The following is an 18,572-nucleotide window of genomic DNA, read 5'->3' as shown; positions in this document are numbered from 1 at the left end:
ATTTTGGTAAGGCTAACGAACACCGGCTTTCTCGATGGCTGACTCGCAGCGTGGATATACAAAGGATAACATGGAGTGATCGAGTATGTCTCGCAACACAATGCATAGCTGTCCTGTGGAAAGCTATGCTTTGGCTGAATCTTTAGGCAAATTTTCTTTGGTAACGATGTCATTTGGTGTAATAATCATGTCTACTTTCCAATCGGTGTCCGTGATGGGTACTGATCCTGCATCAAGCAATTGTTGTTGTAAAGCCAGCGCAACTATGGACGATCAGTCAGCACACGACAAGGGGCAAGGCTAGGGATAGATTTTTGCCTAGAAGTGGGCGTGGCCTTTTCGCCGCAGCGGTATAGGAGGATAGGAATTTGTCATAATAACCTTTACCGTGGCCTAGACGCGATAAGGACCGATCGAAGGCAACGCCTAATGTGGCCCGGAAGTCATTTTAATACATGAACTCAGGACGCACTGCACGTGGAAATAAACACTTGCCTGGGAGAAGAATGACATCTAGGTCTTCAGGCAGAGGTATCTAGGACTTGAGGTATTTAGACAGTATCGATGATCCGGCCGATAGCTATAGCACCTACCACTTTGACGTTTTTCATTGTTCCATTGCGCCGTAGGTTGCGGGATGCCCCACAAACCGCTAGGCAAGCCGTGAAGGTCTTGTTCGTCGTGAAGCCGTACGAAGTCCATATGGTCGTTCTCGGGAACTACGGTTGGTACAAACAGCTTATTCTCTTTGAAATATACCTAAAACACCTGCAATGCTATAAAAAAAACGGATATGCCACCTACGCTTGTTTGCTAGGATATCCAGTATTAGCGACGTTGTCTGAACCTCTGCAGTGGGCATGCTGAGATAACAGCTAAACGTTCGGCTGTTTTGAAAGGCAGGGAGAGCCATAACCTTGGCTGCGATAACCTGCGCTGGTTACCCACAAGCGGGTTGATTAGCAGCAAGAAGGTTTGGTATCGAAACTTACACTGAAACTGTATGTCTTCTGCTGGTAGTTCTCCGAGCGTGGCCCTCATGGCTTTCCGAAGTGCCCGTTTGTTGGCACGGATCATGCTGGTTGATATACTGGAGTTGCTGTTGCGTTGGACCGATGGATCCTCTTATGATTAGTACTGGCCTTTTGTACGAAATATGTGTTATGTCATCAAATTTTGGTAATTCCCTACTTCCAACGCCACGACCTTTGGAAGTAGATCAAGGAAAACCTGGTAGCTGTGGCTAGCCATCATCATTCGCAGTGGACCCCGTGGCAATATCTCCTCGTCAACCACTGCGTGGTCCCCGCAGCCGTGCCCCAGAATTTTATGGGTTTGTAGCATGGACATCAACTTCCCTACTGTTCATTGTATACGTGCTTTGGGCTGTCACGCCGGACGAGTACATTCGTTGTCTCGGCATAATTTGGTACCCTAACCGGTACGTGTCTACCACATTGAAAAAGCTTATTTTGATATGTTAACAGCGAGTGGGCAATCTTGCTGCCTGCCTACTCGATGATGATCGTTCTCCTCACGTATTTCACTTATTTTTCACTTGCACTTGCCAACACGCCTGCTTTTTCCAATTCAGCAGCGTTCATCGGTGAGGCGGTGGACGTTTTCGATGTCAATTCCTAATGCATTTGGCTCCCAGATGCGAAAGCTCATTTTCCTGCACCGGACGCCCCCAACCCTTATCTCAGAGATAAGGATTCAAATGCTGTTCCGGAACCATACGATATCCCTATCGGGGTAGTCAACCGAGTGCTGTACAGCCAAGGGACGGATCGTGGATGAAACGAACATCTTTATGCTGTACTATTTCACAAAGCGGCTGTTTATGTAAAATACTTGACCTAGCAAATACACAACGCGCTGGATGGGGAGCTACAACAAAACATGTTGGAAAAATATGGTGTTTCTAGAGAAACTGTTGATATGGATTACTATCTGTTTCGTTCTGTAGGGATGAACCTGTTCCCAAATCGTCGTAAGAATGTCGCCGCCCCGCAAATAACGAAGGATGGTACGCCACAGGGGAGGAGAACAAGTTGTTCTCATCCAGTGTGGCATTTTGTGGGATCCATCGGTATCGAGACGGCTGTTTCCCTGAATCATGAACATCGTTTACAACGGGCTGTTCGAACCCAACACTGTAAGTTGGAGTGGAAGGAGTTTCGTTACTAGCCAGGGTGACACCATGGGTTTTGACTAGATGCCGCTTCGCATTTGAGCGAACGGCAAACCATTTGTTGCATTCCGGTATCGGGCACTTATGCGCTGAGCTATAGAATCAGCATCAAGTCAATATCAATCACTAACAAATCCTTACGTTTGGCGCCCGAATGTGAATTCATATGAGTTGATAATCCGCTAGGCCGCGGAAACAGCTTTCCACACTCCTCACATTTGTGCATTTTCTGTTTTTTGAGTGGTTTGACTTTTTGGGGCGCACCGGCGAGGCGTGACGGTTGGTTGACGGAGGAACGTATCGTGTTCGATACGGTGTGGGGAATCTCGGATGGAGGGAAATGACTTGTTCCAACTGATATTTCATCGAAGTTGCCTTGTTGGATAGCGTCAGCGGCTTCTGATACGACAGCAGCGAGAGAATAAGAAGGTGATTTGGGGGTAGATGAACCGGCACTGTCAGTTTCAGTGTCGTCGCACACCCCAGAATCCTGAAAACTTTGAAGGAGTTGATCGTTTTCAGGATCATCGACCCGATGCATCAGGTTGTCAGACAGTTGGAATGTCAGCACAGTTGGCCCTATAGACGGAGGGCCATTCGTAGAGTGGGGTAGTGAGGAAGGGGAGTAGAGTGGCGAAAGAATCTGTCGATTCATCAGCGGAGATATCAACATGTTTTCTCCTGCGATGGAGTCACCGACGCAGCCGTCTCCGAAAGTCTCTGGCCACGGGCTGCTCGGTGACTCCATCGCATTTTGTGATGTGCGAAACCACTGTATGTCATCGGGTGGCTGTCCTCTCGGTCAGGCACGCTGATGGAGAAAAACCCAGCACTCACCACTAAAATGCCGGATGAGGGTCTGAGTGTTTCGCTTGCTGGTCTTGGAAGTGGATCCAGCGGCATGATGTACGATGGCATGATAAGATTTTCCGGGATATGTACAGCAGAGAAACACGGCGCTGCCGTTTGAGATTCAGGATAGCCAACTGAACCGGATGAAACAGATGAACCGATGATGACATTGTGCTGGGGACCAGAAGCGTCCATATCGGTTAAATCACTTGTCCCAGAGGTCTGCGTGAATTGTAAATTTGCATCGTCCGGGTAAGGACGAACGTGCAAATGACCGTAAGCTGGTCGAGCCAATACCGGTAGGGTGCCGGGCAGGTCATTCTCAAGTGTAAAGTGGAGGCGGGAGACGGGATAAGTGACAGCATGGCATATTTTTTTGGAGGTCTCTCCGGCCATGGAGGATCGCGTCGGGTTGGTACTGAATGGAGGATCATCACAACGGCCGTGCCGGTTAGATGGAAGTTTGGTACCTACCACAGGCTGCCGCAAACTGCCTTATTCTTCACCGTGGAAAAGGGTGCAAAGCAGTGACAATAAGGAAGAGATGGGCGAATCCCTGGCAAGAGGAGCGGTGAAGGATATAAACGCTATGGGAGGGCACCCATCCAAGACTGAAGATTAAAAGAGCCAGCAAAGACGCTCATCAGGTGCATGTCAGAGGTAAGAGAGACATGTGTCTGTGCGAGGGGTGAGCTTGTACGGTCTAGATGGCGGGGCGCCTTTCCACGCATAACGAGGAAAGAGACCACACCACCCAACCGTTTAAGTTCATCCCCCTGTTTGAATAATTACCACACCAGCCCCTAGTCTGCCATTCTGGGGCGAAATTAAAGCCAAGCACGGTTGGCAGAGCAGTTTGTCCACAAAAACCTGCTGCTGGCCAGTCCCATCCGGTCGCCACACTCACAACGAGCCCACCAGCATCAGCGAGGCGATACAAAAACTGCAACCCCCCAGCAACATTGCCCTTTGCGACCAGACAACTGCCCATTGGCAGCTATTAATACCAAACTGTCTGCACGGATCTTCCTAGACCTTCCTTCACGTCGCCAGTCGGTCGATTGAGAGCATGATGTGATGGGCCTCGAAAAGACTCACCGAACGCCAATTACAACTCCGCGACACTTGCGTAATGTTGGACGTACGGTGGCCTACAGTAGCCGACGCACGTACGCACGCTTGAATGGTTACACTATGTCGTTCCGAGTTGCCTAACGACACTCACATCACTGAACTTGTCGCGGAAAGAGCCCCTAGGCTGGTTCATGGCCCCTGTAATTTCTGAGTACTCAGGATAGAGTTTTATAATGTGCTCCTACGTCTGAGGATCTTATCAGTTAATAAGAAAGGTGCAACGGTTGATTAATCAGACTATGAGTATTGCCAGGTGTTCGCGTTTCCCGACAATGGTCTAAGTCCCTGTCCTGTGGAACGCAGTCACGTCTCACGATCATAACATAGGTGTGTGCAAGGCTTAGGCCAGGTGGCCCTGTTATTAACACAGCCGGATATGAAGTGGCCATTCCAACCGAACGTTGGTGCCGCATAACGAGGGCCAAATGGCGATACGATTGGCTCGTCTACGTATTACATAGTACTTCACCGGTGCTCAGTCCAGGTTCCCTGAGACACAGTAAAATTAAGTCAACTATTATCTAACTACATTGGATTAAACGTGGACGCTCGTTCAGAGAATTTCTGTTGGAACAGCTTGAACGCGTCCCGCGTGCTCCTGCCGCCGTCACAAAGGTTCGAGGGCGAACTGGTTGTCGGGGGCATGTGGCAACCAGGTTGACGGCCAGTGGGAGTGACAGTAGTTTCACACCGCCTGAACCCCATTGGTTTCTCTTTCTGGGGTGGCAGAACATCAAAATTAATAAGGTTTGCAGGTAACCCACTCACGGTCCCAGTCCCTGGTTCTGATTTCCATGCCCACTTGTTCCACCACCCGTTTGTGACGATCTCTACTCGAGATCCACGCAAACGCCCTCCCGTGTCAATGTTCTCGTCCTCCGACACCTCGTCTACAGATGGACATGAGTTATCTTCCGGGGGCGTTGATCCTAAGTTTGAAGGTTCGATTGACGGCCTGTAACTTCCAGCCTTGCTTGTTGATACGAAGCTCAGGACGCCGTGAAGATCAGGGCCTGCCATTCCGTCTGATGGCGATGGCGATGGCGTACGTCGGACGAGGACACTCGCCGGTGCCATAACATGGGACTCAGTGAGAACATCATCGGATCTCAAACGTCGCCTTGCCACAGGACTTGAAATGATGTCTGCTCCGAAGTCATCCACAATTGTATGGTCGTGCCGAGATCCCTCACGCGGATGCCGCATGGGAGAAGACAAGTCAGGCGTAGCTGATCGGAAGTAGGACTGCGTTGGGGAAATGTATCCATCTTCTTGATTGACGAGGTCTGGATTCTCATCAAGTTCGCCTTCCATAGGGGTACAGGGGCTGATGTTTTCCTTAGCATGTGTTGGGGGACTATTCTGGCCAACTGCTTGAGACGAATGGCGACTGATGCTTGTGGATGGTCGCCTCCCCTTTGACCCAAGGCCCGCTGCGGATTGTAGACATTGGCTTGAACCTCGATCCTCGTTGCAAATTTCCCTTCTCATTCGCTTTGCGACAAGTTCTTCGTCTAAAACATCAGCCAAGGATCTCTTGCCGCTTTTTTTTCCGGCGGTAGCCGTGGCTTTCATGGTTGGCACAGAATTAGTACGGCGCAGCGTTGACGCAGGCTTTGAAGCTGCAACGTTGCGGGACAGATCAATCCCTGACCACCGATTGCCAAAGTAACGGCGACTTACAGAAAAATGAGAATAAAGTTCCGCTACTGTGGGTGGCCTCCTCCGCTTTTACGTTCAGTCGCCCTCGGCTGCCATCAATGAATTGGAGGGGCTTCAAACAACGAGGTGCGAATCCAGGATAAATATCGTCCATCGTCAGGTGTGTTACAGGATCAATTTCCCCAACCGCGATGAGCTTCGCTAAGGAAGGCTCTAAATCTCTGCCCGTCCAGTTAGTAACAGAGTATGAATATTAGACGACTCGTCAAACACCTGCCGATAAATGCCTCTACCTCAGCATCGTAACGTTCCTCCACGGGTATGTCCGTGAGATTGACGAGCTTTTCCTGCAGTGGACAGTAAACTCGTTGATGCAAGAATACCTTTTCGGCCAGTCTGAAAGCCTCCAGATAATCTTTTGGAACGGTTTTTTTGCCCTCCAATCTCAATGCACGTGCGACTTGTCCAATAGAACGATGTTTCCGAAGTAGCGACCACGCAGTTTTCAATCCAATACCAGGAATACTGGGAAGGTAGTCGCAGCCACTGAGGATTGCCATAGCTCGAAATTGGGTATCCGTCCAGCCCACAAGAGAGATTCCTCCCTCTGCAGCGGTTATTGAACCAAAGTCTGCCCGGGAAACGTAAGCAACTGTGCTAGACGCGAAATCGAACTTGAACAAAACGTTGCGGCATCCGAATACTAGCAGATCAGAATCTTCTGTGATAATACCGTCGACGAGCCCTATGCGCTCCAGGTAAGCCATCTGGGCATCTGCTTCGTAAGGCGCAACAATGTATTGTACCCCTTCTGCTCGGAGTGCCTAAGCCGCCCGTTGATACGTCAATATTTAATCCAATACCTTATGGTAGTGAAATCACCGTCACCTTGATAAGTTGGAACGCCATTTGGGGTGTTACATCCACACATTTGCCATAGAATTCTCGAGCTTGGGAGTGCTTTCCCTCTGCAGCCAGAGCTTTGGCCTTCGCTAAATTCTCCTCCCTTCTCTGTTTGCGGTCCCTCTCTGTACTTCGTTTGGCGGGCAATGGCCCGCCGTCGAACACGACATAAGGTTGTATCTTATGATGGCGGAGGAGTCGAATGCGTTGCATCGCGTAGTCAACGTACCTTGGGGTACCAATCAGAACTAACACCGTGCGAGAAATGGACTCACAGCACTCACTTTTTAGTACTCTTCCCTGTAGCAAGCTCAGTGGCACAAGTATGAATCCCTCGGTGCAACCAGACATACGCATCGAGGGCAAGTGTCTGCCCCGCGAAGTCAGACAGATGCTTTGTGGTCTGTATGGGCTTTAGCAGGCCTAAAAGTCCGCATATGCCCATCCTGTAAAGCTCTACAATAACTTGGAACCAAACCACAGAGCGTGAAGCTATTACCCGTAAGCTATGCGCGTAAACACATGTAAGCAGACGCGTCGCGTCTCGCGTGACCGAAAAAGCACTCGACACTTATGTAATAACATTTTGCAAAAGAGCCCCGTACCCATTTGACGAGTCCCTAGTCTACCTTTTCCAACAGGACATTGAGATCTCTGTATCACCTCAGGACACTTGTTGAAGTATTTGGGAGGCTGAACTTATGGTGAGTTATACCCTTGTACCTCTCTGCCTAGTCCTCGTCGTGGAGACTCATTCGCTTGGAGGCAGCGGAGGGCCTTGACCAGACGGCATTAACACATGAGAGTGATCGAAAAGGTACACAAGCGAACCTTCTCTCGCACACGACGGTTGCGTGGTTTTACTCCTTGCAACGTGGCATTAGCTGTTGTGCATATTTATTGTGACGGAGACTGCAGTGGTGGTTCAAACTGGTGTGTTCCATACTACATTCCTCTTGCAAAGTCCATATACAGAACAGGAAATATGTTTTCGTTATTTTGACTCTATGAACCGTGATATACATCTTCCAAAGGATAAAGAGAACTTGCCCAGGGACCAATCCCCTGTCCTAGCGGTAAGGTTAAAAGTTGCAGTCCGACGAGCTTTTTAGCGCAGAGAACGGAGGATGATCCTATCTTGATTATCGCATTTGCAACATGTTCTAAACAGTTGTTATTGGATCGATGACATGGCAGGGTAGCAACCCTGCGAAGGACTGGCGTTACCGGTCGATGTGCATTCACTTATACTTGTCACCAAGATACAGCGTGATATGCAGGTCGGTCCCTATTAATGTTGTCAAGCCACCAGCGCTTCATTGATGCATTGCTGGGGACAGTTTTGAACTTCTTGGTAGGCGGTTATTGAGTTCTGAGCTGTACGCGGGGATTGAGGGTGGGACGGCAGAATTGTTAAATGAGTAGCGTTGGCGTTACCTATCACTGGAAGGAATAACATAAATCCTTTACCCTGGCAGTTGTTCCCTCGGGTTCAATTGAGTGACGGTACATCGTTGCTCCGTATGTGGTAGTCGCAAGATCCGCAGAGTTGCTTGTGGCGAAGCGCTGAGCTGATAGCAAGCAAGCCTCCTTCGTACCTCCAAGATGTCCGAGCAAGCAAGCAGTGATAGCGCCCCAGCCTTACCATCCAAAGCTGTGTCGAATGGTGCTCCTCCCCGCTTCGACCTGCCGGTAAGTATCCCAAAGAGATTGGCCATTGACAATATCGTATTTACCTATTGTCAAGATACCTGACCGAGCAGACGTCATAACGGACAACGTCCTCAAGCTTGCTGAGGCAACACCAAATCCGTAAGTTGATTTGAAGCACGCATCTGTCACTCGACTTCGCACCCCTCTTAGACGGCTGAGGTTCATCTTCCAAACTCTCATCAAGTACCTTCATGGACTTGTCAATGAAACCGAGTCAGTGGTGTCATCTCTAGCATAGGCCTATTTTAACCGCATCCTCATCGAATTACAGTCTCACTACAGATGAGTGGATGGCAGCTATCCAATTTCTGACTCGTGTGGGGCAGATGTGCACTCCTCTTCGTCAAGAGATGATCCTCCTCTCAGATGTACTTGGGGTTTCGGCGTTGGTTGATTCTCTTAACAATCCCGTGGAAGGAAACGCCACTGAAAACACAGTGCTTGGCCCTTTCTATACGGACGATACTGTGCACAGTGAGTTGCACGAGTGAACGTTTGGCATCACTGCATGGCTAACGGAGTTCGTAGTCGCGAACGGTGAAGGTATCGCATCTGAGGGCAAAGGAGAGTACATGTATGTCGAAGGCCAGGTCTTAACTACGGAAGGAGGGCCAATACCAGGGGCCATTATCGATACGTGGGAGTCGGACTCAGATGGTAGGTGCCTTGATATGATATTCACACACGGCTCGCTCAGAACTCTTACATAGGCTTTTACGACACACAGTATAGCAACCGCTCTCACCCCGATTGTCGCGGACGTCTTCGATCTGCCGACGACGGAAGCTTTGGTTTCCGTGCTATAGTACCAGTTGCTTATCCTATTCCCGGAGATGTAGGTTTGGTTCACTTAGCTTTTAACGTATACCGGCTAATTTTGTGTCAAGGGACCGGTGGGCGAGCTTCTGCTTACCATGAATCGTCACAATATGCGTCCAAATCACTTGCATATGATGGTCGAGGCACCTGGATATCACAAACTTGTCACTGCGTTCTATCCGGAAGGTTGCAAATTTATTCAAAGTGACAGTGTTTTTGGGGTCAAGAAATCCCTTGTAGTTGTATGTAGGCGTTTTCGCGTGTGACTTTTTATTGACATGCTCTTATCACGTAGAAATTGGAGCAAATCGATGATGATGATGAAGCTCGCAAACGAGGGTTCCCTGCGGGCGCCTCTTTTAAGCTCATGCGATTGAAGATCGTCATGCTGACGAACGAACAATTCAAGTCTTACCGCGCCAAGAATGCGAAATCGAAAGAAACGGTGTGATACCGGTGCTCTTAGCATGAATGATTCGTTACATACCCAGGAGGCGGGGTGGTGTTGTTTGTTGTAAGTTAGTGTAGCCTGGGAGTCTCCTGCTTATGCCGTATTATGTACTTGATATGCTTTATAAGCTGTATACGTCTGCCGGAAATTCTTACTCCTATCGTGTGTGGTAGTCAAGGGCAGGGTTTCGAGTATCGCAGTTCGAGGTCCGTGGCAGATGTATCCTCCCAGATCTGCCCACAGTACTACTTACTGAGGTGTATTAGACCTGAAATTGAAATCTTGTTGTTGGAAATACTGGTTCTAGACTTGCTTATTAGATGAGTTATACTCATATGACATCATGCTTGCTAAGTTACTCCACTTAGCCCCACTTTGTTCTATGATGTTCCATTCTATTCTTTACTATACATAGTAGGTACTTGTTCTACTTACCATATGCACTCATGGTCTGTGTGCAGTCCTGCATGTATATAAACCCAGGGGTTTCTGCTGAGTCCCCTTAGTGAATTCACATTCCTCTTATCTGATTACAAGCCCCACTCTTAAGTCAGAACTACTCTTCAAGACTGCCATCTATTCCTCAAGCTCTATCCGATAATAAAGGCAAGTGCTTGCCTAGCTCTCACCCTTTCTTCCCTGTCCTGTTCCTCTGCCAATACTTGTCACATAACTTCCCACCAACTTCCTCACCCACATGAAAGCTCTGACTATGCCTTGGTCACTCATATAACCCAGGGCTAGTGCACTTCAGCGTCAGGAAAATAACACTTTACTATTTTTGACTTTTTGTGACTAATGTGACTTTTTGGGAAGGAATCTACTATCATTACCCATGTCCTGCAGGCATGGCTGCACATTGATGGAGGTTCCAAAGAGATAATGTGATTTTTCTCTTAGACAGTGTGCATCACACCAATGGCTCAATATCTCTGAATTTTCAGACATTTTCTAGTCTTCTTGGCTTAGATATATCATTACTTAGTTGTCTCAATAGATTCTGTTCTCTTTTCATTCTTCAAAATGCTGTATATGGTCAAAAAAAAAGTACAGATAGTAGGTTCCTTCCCAAAAAGTCACAAATAGTCACAATAGTCACAAAAAAGTCAAAAAAAGTCGCAAAAAGGTCAAAAATAGTAAAGTGTTAATTTCCTGATGAGGTATCCCAAGCCAACATCCATATGCTTTGCATCTGCATGAAATGGGATGCATCCAGTCAGATGCCCAACTGTGCGTGATTGGTTATCCCCGTTGCCTGGTCCGTACGAAGGATATGCACGATGGCGTTCGCCCTCCGCGGAAAAAAATTCTGGGGCATTCCAAATCACACAGGCACCAGGATCAAGTCGAAAGTAATCACGCATGTGCCGTACACTTGCACACGGTGCGGTTACACGGTCCTGCGGCGATTCTTCTACCGTGAAGGCCGGCGATATATATATTTTTTCTTGATCCACTGTCCTGGAAGTTGAAAATGGGCACTCAAATGTTTTCGCACTTTCGTCTCCGGGAGATATTGATAATCTCCGCTATCTGTAGACGCCTCTGGCTTCGCTTTTTCACGCTTTGGGCATGACCTTTTAGTCGATGAGGGGTGTCTGTGGTAGAGAATTCATTACTGCATTCGGCAGGTCTTCTCGCCGAAGTTAACACTCCCCCCGATTGAGAGGGAGGTCTCCGTCTCCGAATGTTTGCATCCCTGCCAAACTCCCTCGCCGAAGCCAGGGACCCCATGCGAGGTCTCCGTGGTCGTTTCACATAAAGGGCGGTCCTTTATTGCTTGGAGGTTTCGATCCCATCCTCATCCGGCACCTGCCCCCCGTTCAAGCATGGTTGACTGGCAGTCGTCTGCCGAAATCCTGACTGACAGTGGTCGGTGACATCCGCATCCTCCTTCCTACCGGCACCAACTGTTCTATAGTTGTTTTCAGCCGGTTTGCACATACCCTTTTTGGCTTATATTTGTGAGAACGAGCATCATTAACTGCCGTATTCATCTCGTGTTGATGATTATATTAGATGGGAAGTTGTTACTTCCTTGGAGTTCGACTGGCAGTTCATATCTGGCCGGAAATGTTTTCGATGGCCTCTGGTGGGAGTCACTGATTAATATCGACACCACAACTCTCATACACCAATGTTAGGCGTTCTATTTTGCTGGGCGTTATTGTTTACTTTTTGCCCTCGTCGGGATGTAGGTTGTTTTCGTTGAACGGTGCGGTGCGTGTTGACACCTAGCAGCCTTATCGCCCTCGACGTCACCGCGCCAGTCAACTGTCAAGCGCTTTATACCTTCAACCAAGTCTTTGGGAATGCTGCTATTGGACTAGCGAGTATTAATCTTTCCCTTCGAACGTGAGTCCTTGCTATTGAAGTCGTACATACCTTGACACGCGCCATGCTAGCATGGCGGTTTGGTCACAGAACAGAGTTATTGTATGTCTACTAGTGGCAGTCATGCTGGGCCAATGGTCCTTTCTGCTTCACGGTATGCTACTTTCACTCCGATATAAACATCTTTAACCACGATTTTCTTAGGTATCCTTCTTGAAGCAACTTGGCTGAATGGTGCTTGCGTGATTACATCGACCAATAATCACATTCTAGCCATTAGTTTTATATATACTATGGCATTCGACTTCCTTGTCCTCTGCCTGGCCGGCTGGAAGCTTGCATATCCTGCAGGCGGTCGCTCGAAGCTAATCAAACTCATTTTTGGTGACGGACTTATTTACTTTGTTATTGCGTAAGTGTGCATAAAGAGAAATCGTGATTGGACCAAATCTGACAATCAGCAGCTTTCTATCCAACTTGGTTGCCACGGTGAGTCGGCCGCCAAACTGGCATGTCGGTGGTTCTCACTTGACGTCACGACCGTTCGTAGACCTTCATGTTATTGAACCTGAATGCCGTGATGTCAATCATTGCCAATGTCCCTGCGGCAATAGTTTGTACGGTAAGCCAATCTCCGCCGCAATACGTTCTCTGCAATGCAAATTCTATTAGATCGTGGCGTGCCGCGTTGTAAGGAGGCTGGCCAATTTTGAGACAATTACTACGTTTGGGCAGCCTACGTTAGGCAATCACTATTTCATTCTTACGTTCTTGCTAACCTCATATGTCATATGCAACAGGACTGTTGGCGATACTTCATTTCTGGCGTTCCGCGGCAACACCACCATTGACTCTTCCAGAGAGTTTACTCTTAAACATGGTGACGGCCTGCATATTCAGGTTTTCTTCCCTTCCTTCTACGTCTGAGTCTTGAAGCTGATAATTATTTTACAAGATGGACGTCGTCAGGAGTAATCCCGTGAACGTGGAGTTCGATGCAGCCGGGTGCGTTATCAAGGGCGGTAACCTGGACCCCGAGGCTCAAGCCATTCATGACGAATTCAAGAGACCACCCTATTGAGCGCACCAAGCACACAAACCAGTGATATAATGACTAAACCGCGAAGTGGTGTTGCGGCTTCGTCGGTTGCTTCTGCTCTCTGATTGACGCTGTTATATAGTCTTTGTAGCAATCCCATTATGCATACGTAAGGTGGGAAGTAGATATATGTACATAGATATCTTTTTGGTGGATTGTACACTATTGATATCACAACCACGCCTCCCGTCCCCCACCAAACAATACGTCACCTAGTGTTTGTTATCTTTCGGCTTCGCTATTCAAGCGATCCGCCTTAGAGCCAGTTCGGAAACTGGTGTAGAGCATTGCCGAGCATTACCGACTCATGTTGGCTCGCTCGAGTCTAACGGCGCATGCCGAAATTTAGTCGGAGCCATAATCTGTGCCGGGCTGCCGATAGTGATAATCAATCAGCATGTACTACAGTATGTAACCCTACATGCACCCTCTCAGCCTAGAACAATGCCATCATCTGGTAAAGTATATTGCATTGGTCCTCAGCATCATTCTCTGTGCAGTCACACATCTCCTCAAATCAGATCTTGGGTGAGAACCTCAGCCATACCACACCTCCTGCCTGTCTGGTGAAGACTGGGTGCTGGAACTGCTTGCAGGTCACCCAGAATGCATTTGTTGTGAACTTGGGATGCACATGGAGGTTTTCCAGCAGCTTATTGTCACTTTGCAGCAGCTTGGACTCAAGAATTCAAAGTTCATTTCTCTTGAGGAACAATTTGCAACATTCCCGTATACATGCATCACTGGCCTGCCATTCAGGCATGTAGGGGAGTGCTTTCAACAATTGAATGATACAATTTCATGGTATGTATTTAACACTCCTCCAATGTAACTACTGCATGGAGTTTCCAGTTATTTCCATATGATACTCACCACACTTGCAACACAACCTTTTTATATGGACTACATTTGATTTCCAGCTGGTGATACTGTTCCTTCGAAGATCCAAAACAACCCAAAATTCTGGCCATACTTCTGCAATGCTATCAGTGCCATCGATGGAAGCCATATCCATGCATCTCCCCCCACCTATGTACATTCAAACTACTGGAACTGCAAGGGATATGTTTCCCAAAACTGTCTCTTTGCATGTGATTTCGACTTATGGTTTATATACTCTCTTATGGGCTGGGAGGGCAGTGCAGCAGATGCCTGTGTCTATGAATATGTGACCACACATGACTTGAGGATTCCTGAAGGAAAGTTTTTGCTTGCAGATGCTGGATTTCCTGCAAACCAAATATTGCTTGTTCCATACTGTGGTGTATGCTACCATTTAGCTGAATGGGGCTGTGCTAGTGTAAGGTAAGTAATCACACTTACGATCCCCTGACCATCCTACTGATGAAAACTGCAGGCCTGTGAACAAGCAAGAATTGTTCAACTTGTGGCATGTGTCAGCCTGCAATGTTATTGAACATATTTTTGGTGTCATAAAGTGTCATTTTTGTATCCTTTCACTAGTTCCACCATTTGATCTCCAGACACAAGCACAGCTGCCAGCAGCACTTTGCACCCTTCATAATTTCATCCACATCCACAATCCATTCAAAGGTGAACTTCCAGAAGACTTCAGCACTCCATTTGACACAGGTGTGCAAGGTGGTGATGGGTTGGAGGGGCCCAGTGTACTGGAAGGCAATGGAGAACATCTGGAGGCACATGCATTGCATGATCAAATCACCAAGGCAATGTGGATTGATTACCAGGCCATCCTGAGGGAGAAAGAGGCAGTGGGACACATGGAGCTCCTTGAAGACAAGTCTGACATGGATGTGGATGGCGCTGAGGATGAGTAAGTGGTGGGGAATATACCTAGGAACTACTGCCCTTCCATGTACATTTTTTTAATGTGAAGACTTGATTCCAGCAATTACTCTTGATAAGTCATCTGAAACAACATGAATTACAACAACAAATGAAAGAGGTACATGTCAGTATGGAAAGTATATGCAGCTACATTGTAATTCAAAGTGGTCCCCCCTGATCAACACCACCATCCCACAGATGACCAGCGATTGATGTTACGCTCTCTTTTTGGCCCTTTTCCTTTTTCAGTCCTCATGGTCACATGCGTCACGTGCCTCGTCGCGTCGCTAGTGCCGGTGATCGTTCTAGGAGTGAAGATGTTGAAGGGAGAGTTCGGATCACCCGCTGTCCAGGTATTTCCAATACCTGTCGAGACTCATCATTCGTGATCCGTCCGTGACATTCACCGCTCTCATGATTGTGCAGATGTCTCGTTGCCGTCCCCACTGACACTTCTGACTCGTTTATATTGCCTGAATGTTGTACTATAGTTCCGGAGTCTGGCTCCTCGCTGCGCGTTGATTGCGCAGCCGGTATAGCCTTCATTCCCATACCTATCCCCATCGTTGACTCCGCCTGACTCGTATTTATTTCAGTGATTAGTTTGTTTACTGCTGCGGATACACGTCGCGACTGGTAGGGTACTCGCACTTAGGGGTATATAACCCCACGTACTTTACCTTGTATCCTCAGTTTTTTGATAGCTTGCAACTGAGCTAATCACTTGGCCTTCATCCTTGTTCTCTCTCCGCACGAACAACCTTAGGGACTCGCCAGCAGAAGGAACCTCTGTCGGATTATCGCCATAACTCAGCCATAGGGGTTACGACAAGTTCGGCCTGAAGACTCCCACCTCGTGCGCTTCGTGCCTATTCCATTTGAAGAAGTCACCGCGCTCGGGCATAACAAAATCGAAAAACTCCACGCAGCTTTCGGGACTCGTCGACCTCTCCGCGGAAGTCTACTCGTCCCTGGTTTCTGAACTTCAACAAACCAAGTTACTAATCACTCATTGCCTCTCACAATTGAGAAGCACCCTTCTACTCTTAACCAAATACACCGCTCTACAGGCAGCCACTAGGCTTTAATAGATCGCCTCCCTAGAGTTCGCACTCGCGGTTCCCTACGTGTAAAATCGCTCGCGCACAATCCCTTTTACGCTACGCTGACAGGTTTCTTTCGAGAAATAAATCCTCCCTCAGCTTTCGTTGTCACTATCCGTCAAAGTGTCAGATTCGTCAAAGTCGAGACCTCCTGTCCCGCCTCGTGTCAAACCGACTGGGTTAGGAAGGAACCCGCCTTTACTGCCAATCCCTTTAGGAAGACTTGGGCCGTCCGCCACAGCAAGTAATCCTAGATTGTCTTATTTGTCCCGGTTTAGGGAATCGGAAATCGCGCTTAGTTCAGAAGAAGAAGACGATCAGAAGTCCGATACTTCTTTCGGATCAGTCCTCAAGGAAGAACAAGAAGCGCGTGTTACGGAAATGTCCATGACAATTGGTCACGGAGAGTCAGCCCCTGAGATGCCGCCGAAGGTATACTCCGAAGAGGAGCTGAGAGAGAGGTTGGAAAAACAGATGCACTCTTTGGCCGAGGACTGGCGCAAGATAGCTGGTCAAGGACAGTCGAGTGATCCCTTCCCAACAGGTACGCCTACGGACTCGGCCCTGCGAGCTTGGTACGCCAGAAATTTCGGAAAGGTAATTCCCCCAGATGATCCCGTTGGTGGGTCAAGTAAGGGTAAGGCCTCAGCCGATGTCGGCGAAGACTCGTATGGTGTCTGCCCACCCAATGGAGGTAGGGAGTTTAATGTCGGGCATCCTGGAGAATACGACGGAAGCCACAACGGGCTTCAAACCTGGGTAACTCAAGTCGAAGGTTATTTGAACCTTAACAAGCACGTCTATAACACGGAGTCGCTCAAGATTTCATTTTCTCTTACGTATATGACGAAAGGCGCCGCGGTAACGTTCGCTGAAAACTACCAGAACGAGAACAAGCTCCTCGATGGAACTATTTGGTATTCCGATACCTTTCAAAGGTTCATCGAGCGCCTCAAAGCTACTTTCGAGTCTGGAGACCAAACCGCCCTTGCCATCCTTCGTCTGTCCGATATAACTCAGGGCAAACGGGAACTTGAAGCTTACATCGCCGAGTTTACCGGACTTGTGAACAAAGCCCAGTTGAAAGAAGAGTCACGAGAAGCAGGAATCTTCTTTGGGAAAGGTCTTAATAAGGAGTATCGTGATTGGATCCTGAATTCAGGACGCGCCCCCACTACCGTCATCGAGTGGATACAGTGCGCGGGAGAAGCCAGGACTGCGATCGCAACAAGGCACATACTCGAAGGCAAAGAATCCCGGTATGAACGCAAATTCATTCATTTCCGAGGGAGTTCCCGAGATTCCGATGCGATGGACGTCGACAAAAGAAGGCGAAACGTACGCCGATCAAATGACGACATCACGTGTTTCGAATGTGGAAAGAAAGGCCACTATAAACGTGATTGCCATTCTCAGAAGACTAGTGGCCATCCCGGCATTCGAATCGTTCTTTCTGACGATGGAAGGAAGGTTGCTTATGTGGGAGATCGCCAGGCAACTGGAGACGAGCTTAAGGCCTATGGTCTAAATGAGAAGGATTTTTAAAGGGGACCACGGAAACTCCTCACGTAGGTCCCGCTTCAGTGTTATCTGCTATATGTACTACCACCATAGATGATGAATCGACCATGAGAATTGGCTCACCGCTCGGGATGGTATACCTATTGGATCACAAGGCAGGAGTAATGGCATGCATCAATTCGGGTGCAGAAGTATCGCTCATTTCAGAGCGAATCGTACAAAAACTCAAGATCCCAACTTATCGAGTCAAAAGCAGGTTCAAGACAACTTCCTTTACCGGCAAAGACGTGGAGTGGGTCACCAGGAAGGTCACTCTTCGACTCCTTGTCAAGAATCGAATTGTTCGGGTAAAGTGTTATGTCGGACCGCTGGTAGGGAAGGAACATATCCTACTCGGGATGCCGTTCCTTCGGGACTACAAGCCAAGGGTAAATTGGGAAACCAATAAAATCTCTTGCTGGGACGACGGGTTTGTATCAAACAAGGAAACTGATCTTTACATTCATAGACAGTTCCCGTTCTACAAAGGGTATGCCGTCAAGATCAGGGAAGATGGTACTATCGAAGAACCCTCTTCTAGTCAAGTTAACAAAACTACCCTGTCAACTGAACTTGAAGCTGCCCTAGCTTCCCAGAAAGAAGAGGTAAAGCTCCCAAAGGAATATAGCGAATTTAGCAAGGTCTTCTCAGAAGAGGACATACCGCTCCCAGATCACAGGCCAGGCTTGGACCATGAAATTCGTTTAAAACCGGATTTCAAGCCCAAAAAGGCTGCGGTATATCCTATGTCACCGGATGAACTCAAGGTTCTCGATGAATTCCTCGAAGAAAACCTGAAATGTAAGAAGATTCGCCCCTCAACTTCGCCGCAAGCAGCCCCGGTATTCTTCGTAGCAAAAAAGGATGGAAAGAAAAGGTTAATCCAGGACTACCGATACCTTAACTCTTTTACCATCCAGGATGCACATCCGCTACTGA

The 18,572-nt window shown here is 48.1% G+C and overlaps 7 protein-coding genes across 7 annotated transcripts; 3 read left to right on the top strand and 4 right to left on the bottom strand.

Moving 5' to 3' along the window:
* Nucleotides 1–9: 9 nt before the first annotated feature.
* F5J12DRAFT_813851 (5-formyltetrahydrofolate cyclo-ligase) lies at nt 10–1,165 on the bottom strand. The gene is made up of 6 exons (XM_051744963.1): nt 993–1,165; nt 805–936; nt 594–746; nt 496–519; nt 319–426; nt 10–263 (listed from the first exon to the last, which is right to left on the bottom strand). The coding sequence occupies exons 1-6, from the start codon at nt 1,075–1,077 to the stop codon at nt 124–126; spliced, it is 642 nt and encodes a 213-aa protein (XP_051602709.1). The 5' UTR covers nt 1,078–1,165; the 3' UTR covers nt 10–123.
* Nucleotides 1,166–1,268: 103 nt separating this feature from the next.
* Nucleotides 1,269–1,800, top strand: F5J12DRAFT_716709 (PIG-P; the record flags this gene model as incomplete). Its single annotated transcript, XM_051741026.1, has 3 exons — nt 1,269–1,441; nt 1,488–1,606; nt 1,658–1,800. Coding segments are annotated over 3 exons (435 nt in total), but the record flags the coding sequence as incomplete, so codon positions are not given.
* Nucleotides 1,801–1,924: 124 nt separating this feature from the next.
* Nucleotides 1,925–2,420, bottom strand: F5J12DRAFT_716800 (uncharacterized protein; the record flags this gene model as incomplete). Its single annotated transcript, XM_051741031.1, has 2 exons — nt 1,925–2,283; nt 2,336–2,420. 2 exons carry the CDS (start codon nt 2,418–2,420, stop codon nt 1,925–1,927), a joined length of 444 nt encoding a protein of 147 aa, XP_051602707.1.
* A 2,513-nt stretch (nt 2,421–4,933) lies between these two features.
* F5J12DRAFT_813839 (uncharacterized protein) lies at nt 4,934–5,885 on the bottom strand. Its single transcript, XM_051744962.1, has 3 exons — nt 5,866–5,885; nt 5,174–5,804; nt 4,934–5,121 (listed from the first exon to the last, which is right to left on the bottom strand). The coding sequence occupies exons 2-3, from the start codon at nt 5,753–5,755 to the stop codon at nt 5,110–5,112; spliced, it is 594 nt and encodes a 197-aa protein (XP_051602706.1). The 5' UTR covers nt 5,756–5,804; nt 5,866–5,885; the 3' UTR covers nt 4,934–5,109.
* Nucleotides 5,886–6,075: 190 nt separating this feature from the next.
* On the bottom strand, nt 6,076–7,190 carry F5J12DRAFT_716309 (PIN domain-like protein; the record flags this gene model as incomplete). Its single annotated transcript, XM_051741001.1, has 3 exons — nt 6,076–6,666; nt 6,731–6,974; nt 7,030–7,190. 3 exons carry the CDS (start codon nt 7,188–7,190, stop codon nt 6,076–6,078), a joined length of 996 nt encoding a protein of 331 aa, XP_051602705.1.
* Nucleotides 7,191–8,260: 1,070 nt separating this feature from the next.
* On the top strand, nt 8,261–10,009 carry F5J12DRAFT_491957 (aromatic compound dioxygenase). Its single transcript, XM_051739687.1, has 8 exons — nt 8,261–8,437; nt 8,493–8,557; nt 8,609–8,671; nt 8,730–8,932; nt 8,987–9,115; nt 9,169–9,293; nt 9,346–9,519; nt 9,573–10,009. Exons 1-8 carry the CDS (start codon nt 8,351–8,353, stop codon nt 9,726–9,728), a joined length of 1,002 nt encoding a protein of 333 aa, XP_051602704.1. The 5' UTR covers nt 8,261–8,350; the 3' UTR covers nt 9,729–10,009.
* A 1,316-nt stretch (nt 10,010–11,325) lies between these two features.
* F5J12DRAFT_491919 (uncharacterized protein) lies at nt 11,326–13,293 on the top strand. Its single transcript, XM_051739686.1, has 12 exons — nt 11,326–11,600; nt 11,650–11,692; nt 11,748–11,820; nt 11,873–11,922; nt 11,970–12,083; nt 12,134–12,216; nt 12,267–12,474; nt 12,527–12,551; nt 12,613–12,684; nt 12,735–12,802; nt 12,863–12,962; nt 13,018–13,293. The coding sequence occupies exons 1-12, from the start codon at nt 11,558–11,560 to the stop codon at nt 13,141–13,143; spliced, it is 1,005 nt and encodes a 334-aa protein (XP_051602703.1). The 5' UTR covers nt 11,326–11,557; the 3' UTR covers nt 13,144–13,293.
* Nucleotides 13,294–18,572: the final 5,279 nt, after the last annotated feature.

Source organism: Pisolithus orientalis (assembly GCF_024613125.1).
Source record: "Pisolithus orientalis strain OTSU chromosome Unknown F5J12scaffold_6, whole genome shotgun sequence".
Lineage (NCBI taxonomy): Eukaryota > Fungi > Basidiomycota > Agaricomycetes > Boletales > Pisolithaceae > Pisolithus > Pisolithus orientalis.
Note: the sequence above shows the minus strand (reverse complement) of the source record. Positions and strands in the feature narration are given on the sequence as shown.